The 12,108-nt window shown below is 37.0% G+C and overlaps 1 protein-coding gene across 2 annotated transcripts in view; it reads right to left on the reverse strand.

Annotated features, from left to right (window-relative positions):
- Window positions 1-1,995: 1,995 nt before the first annotated feature.
- The window catches only part of LOC131146872 (structural maintenance of chromosomes protein 6B-like), a 108,265-nt gene continuing 98,152 nt past the window's right edge, over window positions 1,996-12,108 (reverse strand). For both annotated transcript variants that reach the window (XM_058096704.1, XM_058096705.1), the window contains 2 exons: window positions 2,768-2,875; window positions 1,996-2,634 (listed from right to left, as the gene is read on the reverse strand). In XM_058096704.1, coding sequence (XP_057952687.1) covers window positions 2,818-2,875 — 58 coding nt within the window. In that variant the 3' untranslated portion in view covers window positions 1,996-2,634; window positions 2,768-2,817. The remainder of the gene's footprint in view (window positions 2,635-2,767; window positions 2,876-12,108) is intronic.

Consider the following 12,108-nt stretch of genomic DNA (forward strand, 5'->3'; position numbering starts at 1 on the left):
CCACGCATTTGCCTCTAGGATCCATCCCTGAATATATATAAAACGAGAAATCATAAAACGAGAACTCATTGTAATATCCAAATTCTCAATTAGATATCCAACATCCAATTATCCGCAATCATATTAACCTTCAAATTCAAATTCCAAATTTCATTTTCTCTGCTTGGAAACATCACCATCGATGGATTTACCGTAATTTTCTGAAACCGTTGATTGATTCAGAAAATCACATAAGTCCGTCAAATGATTTCTGCCTCCACGCTATGAAACAAACTCAAACTACTGTCAACACCCTAATCTACCCATTTCTACCCTTATTCAACTCAAACCTATACTCCAATATTAATCCTCCTAAAGTCTGCGGAATCTATAACTTAAAACTCTGAACATTTCCATAGCTAGGCAGTATAAATCTTATCACACTTCTGGCTAGCTATGGCTCTGATACCAATTGTGACACCCCGGACTCGTCACGTGGGGCTTGGAGTATTATGAGACCATCCATATGTCTTTGATACCATTCATGTAGCATAACTAATTAAATAACCTCAAACAAAATACCAAAGTGCTATATATATTTACATATGTAAACCCATAAAGAAGGAACAACCATATTCTCCATTTTTACATAATCAGTACAAAATATTAAACACAGTCTATACACATATCAGTTCTTTTATTTACTCACAAAACTACCCCGCCCGAGAGCTTTCTAAGCTCGATCACCTGGAGGACCTAAAAAGATTGAATATTCGCGGGGGTGAGACACCTCTCAGTAAGGAAGAAATAAGTTACAATAGTGTGTGGCTGAAGTTTTTAATATATATAATTACAAAATACACATACAATTGTATTTCACTATCAATAGCAGCTGAGAAAATGCATTCTTAATCACATCATTGTTGGTCTCTCTGTCACCCAATCACATACGCACATACATAATCATTTTTACTGATAATTCCCGAGAATAGGAAAGTCTACCCGCCCTTACAAGTAGATTCCCTCTGCTTTAATATTAAAACTAGGGCACTCGCCTTTCTCAGTAAGCCATTGGATTATGTATCCAGGTAAAGTCTCCGGGAATAGGGAAGGTCACCCGCCTATACAAGTGACTTCCCTTTGCTTTAATATCCACAGAAAATTACCAGAACACTCGCCTTCCTCAGCAAGCTCCCAGGTGGAGAGTTCAACTTTACCAAAAATACTCATATAATTAAAGTTACACATATCCAATGTCGTCATTCCACAAAATTCCACACATATATGCATACCACAACCAATCCACACAGGATAATTCGTACAGTTTCCATTCACACCCACACAGGGTTCATATCCACACAAAATACGTCCATACAGGATTCTAATCCATATAAAATACATGTCCACACAGGATTGGTCCATACCAGACTATCAACCACACAGGTTACACGGTCCACATAAGACTAATCATCTCACAGTTTACAACACATACCATCTTGTTCATGGTAAATAGGTAAAACAAACTTCTCATACCACTGCCAATATTTTACACCCCATCACCCCCCCAATATAAACACCCATATAACAGCCTCCTCATATTACTGCCAACATTATATGACGATTATATTAGGTACGATATAACAACCTTCTCATACTACTGCCAACGTTATATCTCAATTTACATGAACCACATCACAAAAAAAAATTAAATATTAATAATGTGTAAAATTAAATTTTTGTTTATAGATTTAATTTTTTTTTTCAATTTTTTGATAACTAAACATGAAAATAAAAATTCTTTTATATTTATCTTTCCTTTTCATAATATTTTCTGAGTTCCAAACAGAGCCATTAGGCTTCCAAGAATCGTTGGAAGGTCCACAAATTGAATAGACAATGTTCAATAAGGACCCCAGAATTATTTTATTTCCTATTAGCACCCTCCCCTATTGGATTGGGTGTTCACGCAGTTCCTAAAATCTAATGGTTGTCAATGTCATACAGTAAAGCCACACATTTAAAATTATATAATTCCTTGATTCTTCTGCACAATCATTACACTGTTGAAGGATTGTAGATGTAATACAAACGCATATATTTCATTCCCCAAGTTCCGCGAACAATGACAATGAAGAAAAGAGCTAGTTACAACCCGTGCCCAACTCCCATTCCTGTTCCTGAAGATGACTAAAAAGGCTATATGCCATAATTAAAAAAGGATATCGAAGAAGGCCTCTAATATAAACAAACTGGGGAACTCTCCACTACAAATAACAATTCATCTGAAGACTTCTGTTTTCAAATACGTTAATTGGACTGAGATTAACAACATATTTAAATTGGAGCGGAAGAAGTCTGGTTTGGTACTGAGTTTGGAAGATTGCAATTAGCCAGCTTCGAGCTGGCAGTTGAAGGGCAGTCTACTGATTGGGTAGGTGCAAGAAGTTGGTTCATGTTCTGAGAGTAGTTCTGAAGGTTTGCAGAAATGGCGGTCAAAGCTAGCTTTAGGAGATGAAGTCTTCTTGAAGTATCTTCTTTGCAGCTGTTGCTTTCACCATAAATGGACTGAAGGACTAACAATGGCTAGGATTCTTAATTGCGCGAGCAGATATTGCAGCTGGTCTGTATGTCTGTCTACCTTGGGCTGGGCTTGTGCTGTTGAATCATTTTCATCAGTGGAAGTTCATGTTCAATGTAAGAAGATAAAAAATGGGAAAACTGAGGGACAGCAGAGAGAATGTAGAATCAGAAGTATCAGAACATAATCAGAATCATTATCAGAACATACCTGTTGAGTTCCATAAAAACTGGGAGCAAAAAATTTACAGCAAGATGCACTCAGGAACGAGGAGCTGCCATCTGCTGCTTCTTTACCCTTTCCCCTGGTTTTACCATACTGAAATGAAAACAGCAGGAAGTGATTATAACATCCTAGTCAATTAGGCATTTTACCAGTTTTTTAAAATTAGCCTTCTTTAATTGGCTACCAGATTCAAAAGAGATTTCATGATGACCATCCGGAATTGAAGATAGAGATCACATGCCATGTGAGTTCCACAAGATAAGGTCAAGGTACGTTTTCCTTGCAACACAATGGGACCACAGCGTAGATATCTTCAATATATTGATTTAGACCAATCACTCAATATTCTAGTGGAATCACCACTAATGATTGTGAGAATATTATCACAACCATTTAATGATGTGCAGTGTGTCAACGGTGATGGGAAATGTAAGAGGTTCACCACTAATGATTGTGAGAATTTAATCACAACCATTTAATGATGTGTAGTGTGTGTCAGCATTGATGAGAAATGTAAGCGGTTACTCTAGGATCACGAAGTACAGACAGGTAGTTAATTCACAAGGCAACGATGAGGTGTAAATCATGGATCGAAGAGCATTGTGACACTTCATTTCTTACTGAATAAATGACTTGAATAAGAGAAATAAATGGTAACAATGCAATCAAATATCTTTTACCAAAGTTTATGTTAGAATGTGCAACAGATTGTACAGAAAGATCAATTTGTTATTTACTAAAATAGTTTAAAAACAAATGGAAACAATAATATCAAATGCAATATAGTAGGAGTCAAACAACTCTGTTAGTACATAGATGCTTACATGACTCATATTTTTTTTATAAAAAATGGTAATGATACTACTGGATAGCTATTTTCTTAGCATCCGTGCCAGCTACGACTCTGTAAGTGTCTAATGTGCATCTCATCATGCATTTAATTCATCTATTCTTGTTGGTTGAACATCTTTTGAATGTCAGTCAATGCTCAAGGTTAACCCTGTTCCTTCTTGTTTACAACAAGGTGCACCTGTTAAAAGTTTAAGCAAAATGGCATTATATTGCAAATATGATTTTTTATAGGACCACCTTTGATGTAAATTTAGGTTTTGTATATAGTTGTACGTTCAACCCTGTTGAATAACTGGGTAAAATGGAAGTCCTTATCACAATGATGGGTCTCTCAATCTATTTATACTAAATGTCAAAGTACATGACAATGACCATAATGCCCTTACTCTCATTTGTTAACATAACACACTAACACTGCTAAATGACAAAGATAACCATCAACGCTCCCTCTCAAGCTAGAGCATATATATCACATGCCCCTAGCTTGTTACAAATGAATTTAATATGAGCACCCCTCAAGGTTTAGTAAATAAATAGGCAAACTGCAAATCAGACTTAGTGTGATAATGAGCTTCTACACAAGTTTCTCCCGAACAAAATAGCAATCAACTTCAATGTATTTTGTCCACTCATGGAAGATCGAGTTGGAGGCAATATGAATGGCAGGTTGATTATCACACATCAGCTCCATAGACCGAGAATGTGGAAAATCCAGTTCTTCCAACATGTTCTTCAGCCAAAAAAGTTCACATATAGTGTGAGCCATGACCCTAGACTCTAACTTAGCACTTGACCTGGCCACCACAATTTGTTTCTTACTCCTCCAAGAAACCAAATTTCCACCAAGAAGGATATAGTACCCCGATTGTGGATCTTCTATAGGAAGGTGACCCAACCCAATCTGCATCAATATATCCTTGAATGTGAGTGTGACCACGATCCTGATATAAAAGACCTCTCCCAAATGCACCTTTGAGATATCTCAAGATGAGAATTACTGCATTTCAGTGACTTGTTCTCGGAAAATCAAGAAACTGACTCACAACACTTGTGCCAAAGATATATCTGACGAAGTAACCATAAGATAATTCAGACATTGTCCTGGCTTGGGCAAAAAATCACCTATATGTGGCACTAGCTTACTATTAGGATCCATAGGTGTATCAACAAGTTTGGATCCCAACAATCCAATCTCATCTAAAAGATCAAGAACATACTTTCTTTGTGACAAGATGGTTCAAGTACAAGATCTTGATACTTCTATACCCAAGAAGTTATTTAATGGTCCCAAATCCTTTGTCGGAAACATAGTCTGCAGTAAATGCTTTAGACTCTGATTATCATGATTATCATCACCAGTAATGACAATATCATCCACATACACGATAAGCAGAATCCTTCCGAATGGAGTATGATGATAAAATATAAAATGATCAACTACACACTGTTGAAGGCATGGTTTTCAATCGCAGTAGCGGGTAGCATAATGTAACGGTAACGGGTGTAATAGGAAGTGGGAGTAGCGGATGTTACATAACGGGAAGCGGATGTCACGAGCGTGAATTTTTTTCAAGCACACACAACCTTGTGTATATTAACATACTTGCATGTTTTAAACTTTTAACCCTTCTTAAAAAGAGTTTTAAGGTATTTTGGATCCTTTAGTTCGACTAAGTTATTTGATAAGGGCAACAAGTTTACATTTGTTTTAAACCACCATTGATAGAAAAAGTACGCATGTGCGTGTATTTATACTTCTCATTGTTTTTATCTGTGATAAATTTGTGCTAAATTAATTAGTAAAACAAAATACATTATATACTCCATTAATCTATTAAACACAAGACATACGAATAATGCAAATATAAAATAACTAGAAAAGAAGGATGAAGTTGAAAAATATAAAACATAAATATCAAATTACAAATATTATCAAAATAAAATATTTTCCTAACAAGTTACTATTAATTAATGCATCTCTTGTGAGTATTCAAAGAAATAGTAAATTTTGTATCATTGTCATCCTCATTATAATTTTTTCCCCCTCTCGCCACATAGTATATAGAGAAAAATTTATGAAAGTGTCATATTTCTAAGGAATAAATTTGGAAATTTTATTTTTTTGAATAAAATCTGAAATTACTATTTCAAATTCTAGTAGTTTCAGTTTCCTGTTTTCTAGCCTAAAGATATGTTGATTTGATTTGCTGATTTTGTGGACTTCCTAATTTGGTGGTCTTCCTCTACTATTTATTTTGTAACCGTGTCTCTTGAAATTCAATAAGAATGGTTATTCTTCTTCTAAGAAATCCTTCATGGTATCAGAGCCTCGTGCTCTTTTTCTATTTTGTTCTTTCTTCTGATGACGTCGTATAAGTCGGCGATGACAAGCGCCCAAAGAAATTCTACCGACTCTTCCGGTACTTCCGAAACCATTCCGTCCAATCCCACTATTCCTCCCAAGGCTGAATCTGCTGATTACTATTCCCAGAATTCAGCCCTTTATCTCACAGTTACAAAACTCAATGGGCGTAAGAAACCATGGTGCAAGCATTGCAAAAAACCGTGGCATACGAAGGAGACATGTTGGAAGCTTCATGGTAAACCAGCAAATTGGAAGCCAAAATCAAAACATGACAGTCACGCCTACCAAGCCACTGTTGAAGAGACTCAGGAGCCTTCTACCAACTCGGATGTAGTCCCTTTTACCAAGGAGCAATTTCAGCATTGTACAAATTGTTTCAGTCTCCAAAACTGTCCTTAACTCCGTCTTATTCTTTGGTACAAAAGGGTAACTCTCTTGCAACTGCATTTTTAATTGTTATTCCTAATTTTGTTCATTCTTGGATAATTGATTCGAGGGCAATTGATCATATGGTTGGTTGCTCCAAATTGTTTTCATCCTATAGTCCGTGTGCAGGCAATAAAAAGGTCGAAATTGCAGATGGTTCACTCTTGGTAATTGTCGGGATAGGAACTATCAAACTCACTTCGTTGTGAACTCTCCATGATGTGCTTCACATTCCAAATTTGTCTTGCAATTTGTTGTCCATCAATAAAAGTACCCCTAATCATCAATGTCAAGCTAATTTCTACTCTTCTTATTATGAGTTTTAAGAATTGACCACAAGGAGGATGATTGGCAGTGCAAAGGAAAAAAAATGGACTCTATTGTTTTGACGATGAACCTAACTCGAGTAGACAACGTCAAAGTACTTGCTTAAATTATGTTTCTGTTTACAAAGATAATGATATCATGTTATGGCATTATATGTTAGGCCATCCTAGTTTTCAATATTTAAAATACTTGTTTTCCAATTTTTTCGGAATAAAAGCCCATCTTCTTTTCAATGTGAAGTTTGTCAGTTTGCTAAACATCATCGTGCATCCTTTTCCACCCAACCCTACAAACCAACTACACCATTTATTGTAATTCATAGTGACATTTGGGGCCAATGTAGAACATCTACGTATTCTAGCAAAAAATGGTTTGTGACCTTTATTGATGATCATACAAGATTAAGTTGGGTTTATTTGATAAAGGAAAAATCTGAAGTGGAAACAATTTTCAAAAAATTTTACACCATGGTACAAATACAATTTCAAAAAAAAATCAAATATTGTGGAGTGATAATGGTCGAGAATATTTCAAAAACATTTTGGGCCAATTTTTTCTTGAAAAAGGAATTGTTCATCAAAACTCTTGTGTCGACACTCCGCAACAAAATGGTTTGGCCGAAAGAAAAAGCAAACACTTATGGAAGTAGCTCGGGCATTGCTTTTTACCAATCAAGCACCTAAATATCTTTGGGTGAAGCCGTTATTACTGCTACATATCTCATAAATAGAATGCCTAATAAGGTTGTAAGCTTTGAAACACCTTTTGATGTTTTTCATAAGTTTTATCTAACAAATCGGCTTTCTACTTCTTTATCACTGAAGATATTTGGTTGTACCACTTTTGTTCATATTCATAGTCATAATTGAGGAAAACTTGAACCCTGAGCCACAAAATGTGCGTTTGTTGGTTATGCTCCCACTCAAAAGGGGTATAAATATTTTGAACACATTTCCAAAAAAAAAAAAATTTTTTTACCATGGATGTTACATTCTTTGAATTACATCCCTATTTTACAGCTTATCTTCAGGGGGGGAACCAAAACAAAGATTCGGCTGTGTTTCATGATTTTTTCCAAACTGAAGACTCGCAAAATGATCATTCTCCAACTTTGATTATTCAACCTGAAAACCCAAGCTTTATTATACCAAGAGAAAGTGAGTTGAGTTTTTTAGATATTGAAAAGGCAAGTCTTCCTACAGTGCCATCTCATGATGTTCAAGATCCTATAATGACTAACAAAGGAGAAACGGGTAAAAAAAAAAAAAAACACCACAACGTTGGTACCATTTGACATTGTCTACTCGCGATAGAGGACAACTCGAAAGAAAGAGTCTTCTAATCCTTTACACTGTCCAGAATCCGTAAACCCTACAAGTAATGTCCTCACCAAGCCTTTACACTGTTCAGTCCATTTCATCTTCGAGTTCTGAGTCCTTTGGTTTTGAACCCGAGTCTGGTTCCAATCTTGAGTTCAATGGTTCTGAACTTCCCATTGCTGTCCGGACGAGTGTCTTGGACCCAATTATGTGTCCTATGAAAATATCTCACCTGTTTTTCGTGTTTTTACCTCACAATTGTCTTGTACGGAGATTCCTAATACTGTGCAGGATGCTGTGAAAGTTCCTGAGTGGAAGGAGGTTGTCTTCGAGGAGATGAAAGCTCTTGAAAAAAATGGCACGTGGGAGTTAGTTGATCTACCAAGAGGGAAGACAAATGTAGGGTGCAAATGGGTGTTTATAGTCAAGTACAAATCTGATGGTTCTCTAGAACGGTATGAAGCTCAATTGGTCGCCAAGGGATTCACTCAAACCTATGGCATTGATTACTTGGAGACATTCGCCCCAGTCGCAAAGCTAAATTCTGTAAGAGTTCTTTTGTTACTTGCAACTAATCATGACTGGCCTTTGCAACAATTGGACGTAAAAAATGCATTTATTAATGGAGACCTGGAGGAAGAAGTGTACATGGATGCACATCCAAGATTTGGTGAAAAGGTTGGCACAAAAGTGTGTAAACTGAAGAAGTCCTTATATGGGTTTAAATAGTCACCAAGAGCCTGGTTTGAGAAATTCACTCAGTTTGTTAAAAGTCGGGGGTATACTCAATGGCAAGGTGACCATACGATGCTTATAAGACACTCATAGGATGGGAAGATAGCGATACTGATTCCATATGTAAATGATATAATTCTCATTGGAGATGACTTACTTGAGATGAACCGATTGAAGACTTCCTTATCATCAACATTTGAGATCAAGGACTTGGGATCTATGAGGTATTTCCTTGGAATGGAGGTTGCTCAGTCAAAGAAAGGGATTGTTGTCTCCCAATGGAAGTATGTCCTTGACCTCCTTAGGGAGACTAGGATGAGCAGTTGCAGGCCAGCAGACACTCGAATAGATCCCCATCAGAAACTTGGAGATGACAAGGAAGGTGATCCAGTGAATACAACCCGGTATCAAAAGTTGGTGGGAAAGTTAATTTACTCATCACATACACGGCCCGATATTGCTTTTGCTGTGAGTTTGGTAAGCCAATTTATGCATTCACCCTACGAGAAACATCTTGAAGCAGTTTATCGGATTCTTAGATACTTGAAAAGTACATCAGGCAAGGGTTTACTCTTCCACAAGACCACACAGTAGAACATAGAGGCACACACTGATGCAGCAGGCTCAGTTATTGACAGGAGATCCACATCAGGATACTATACTTATGTCTTGGGAAATATGGTCACATGGCGAACCAAGAAACAGAATGTGGTTGCAAGGAGCAGTGTCGAGGCAGAATATAGGGCTATGGCTAACGGAGTTTGTGAGATGCTATGGCTGAAGAGAATTCTTGAAAAGTTGCAGATGCCGGTGAACATGCCAATGAAGTTGTATTGTGACAACAAAGCTTGCCATAAGTATTTGCACAAAGCATGTAGAGATTGACAGACACTTCATAAAAGAGAAGATTGATAGTGAGTTGTTTGCATGCCTTTTGTTCCTACTACTCAACAAATAACTGATATCTTCACCAAAGGACTTTTCAGACCTAGTTTTGAGCTCTTTGTAAGCAAGTTGGGCATGATAGATGTCTACGCTCCAACTTGGGGGGGTAGGTGTCGAATTTCTAGGGAATAAATTAGGAAATTCTATTTTTTAAATAAAATCTGAAATTACTATTTCAGATTCTAGTAGTTTCAGTTTCATGTTTTCTGGCCTAGAGATTTGTTGATTTTGTGGTGATTTGATTTTCTAATTTTGTGGCCTTCCTAATTTGGTGATCTTCCTCTACTATTTATCTCGTAATCGTGTCTCTTGAAATTCAATAAGAATGGTTATTCTTCTAAAAAAATCCTTTAGAAAGAGAGGGGAAAAGTGAGAAGAAAAGGTAAAAAATAAAATAATTTTTTTGGCGTAATAGTCCTTTAGCGGTTACGTAACGGCCATAGCGGCCTTTACGTAACGATTGTGGTCCATAACAGCCACTACAGCCGTGATTTTTCTTCCCACCATTTTCGCGGGGTGTAATGGCATCGGTAACCCAAAAAACCATTACGTAACGGTCGAGGCCGTTATTTAAAACTATGGTTGGAAGCCAACACATTAAGCTTGACTTTCCTTTAGCAACAAACCCAGGTGGTTGCTCCATATAGATCTCCTCCTGAAGATCACTATGTAGGAAAACATTTTTCATGCGTAATTGGTGTAGGGGCCAGTGATATGTGGTGGCTAAGGAGATGAAACATACTAAGGCAAGTTTGGCTACAAGGGAGAATGTGTTTGAATAGTCCAAGCTATACACCTGAGAATATCCCTTAGCAACAAGGCGAGCCTTCAATCGAGCTAGGGAACCATCAAGATTAACCTTCACAATGTATACTCCACAACAACCAACCATAGACTTATCAAGAGGAAGACATACCAAGTCCCAAGTACAATTATCATGTAGAGCATGCATCTCTTCTATCATTGCGTTCCTCCACCCATAATGGGTGAAGCTTCAAAAATAGACTTAGGAAAAGCAATAGAAGATAGAGTACTGACAAAACAGTAGTATGAGGGTGACAAAAAATCATAAGAAACAAAATTGGAGATTGGATGTTGGATGTTGGGTACAAGTGCGTTTACCTTTTCAAACAACAATAGGAGGATTAACCACTTGGGGAAAAGGATCATCTGACGAGGGAATTGGAGGCGTAGAAGTGGAAGTTGTAGAAGACTCTTCTCCCTTAAGTCATTGGGTGTACACTTGCAAATTGGGATGATCCAAGTGACGAGAAGGACTCAAACTAGATGAAGATGTAGGAAGACTGGACAAAGGAAATATGTTAGGATCGCGAAGGCTAGACAAAGGAAAAGACTCGTCAAGGTCAATAGAACTCAACGAATCGGAGTACTATGATGTAGCCTAAAAAAAGGTGACATCAACAAAGACAAAGAATCAATATAAAGTAGGGCTATAACATCGATATCCCTTTTGAGTATAGGAATAACCCAAAAAAAAGGCATTTGATAGTCTATCCAACTTATTCGTTCTTGGAGTTAATTGACGGACAAAAGACACGCAACCAAATATACAAGGAAAGGAGAACAAAGGAGCTTTAGAGAAGATAACTAAATATCAGATTTTACCAAGAACATCGGATGACATTTTATTAATGAGAGAGCAAGCAGTGAGCATGACATCACTCCAAAAAGATTTGGGGACATTCATTTGATTAAATAGGGTATGGATGACTTTGAGAATATCTGTTTTTCCGTTCTGCAACTCCATTTTGCTATGGAGTGTTGGCACAAGATGATTGATGGATCATACCAGAATTAGTCATATAGATATTGAATTAAGTACTGAAGTGCTCCTTAGCATTATCATTACGAAGTATCTTGACCGACATATCAAACTGAGTTTCAACATGACATAACTAGGATCTCAAACATTAGAATGGACGAGCATGAAAGGACTATTTGCCATTTGTTGACTTGGGATGCAATGGGAACACGATGATGTTTTTCCAACTAACAAGACTCACACTCAAGACTATAAACAAACTCAAGGTAGGAACTAGCTGTTTTAATTTGTCCAAGGACGGATGACCAAGGCGACAATGGATTTGAAGTGATGTAGCAACAATTGTGCAGGCAATGGGAGAAAAGAATGACTAAAAGTAGTAGAGTCCACAAAGCCTTACGTCCTGTGCCAATCTTCTTCCTCGTCCTCAGATCCTGAATTATAACAAAATTAGGAAAGAAAGTTATAGAACAATTCAGTGCCTTTGTAAGCTTATTAACTAACATGAGATTGAAAGGGAACTTAGGAAGGTATAAAATAGAAGAAAGAGAGATTAAGGGAGTAGGGTTTACTG

Source organism: Malania oleifera, chromosome 13 (genome assembly GCF_029873635.1).
Source record: "Malania oleifera isolate guangnan ecotype guangnan chromosome 13, ASM2987363v1, whole genome shotgun sequence".
In the NCBI taxonomy this organism is placed as follows: Eukaryota; Viridiplantae; Streptophyta; class Magnoliopsida; order Santalales; family Ximeniaceae; genus Malania; species Malania oleifera.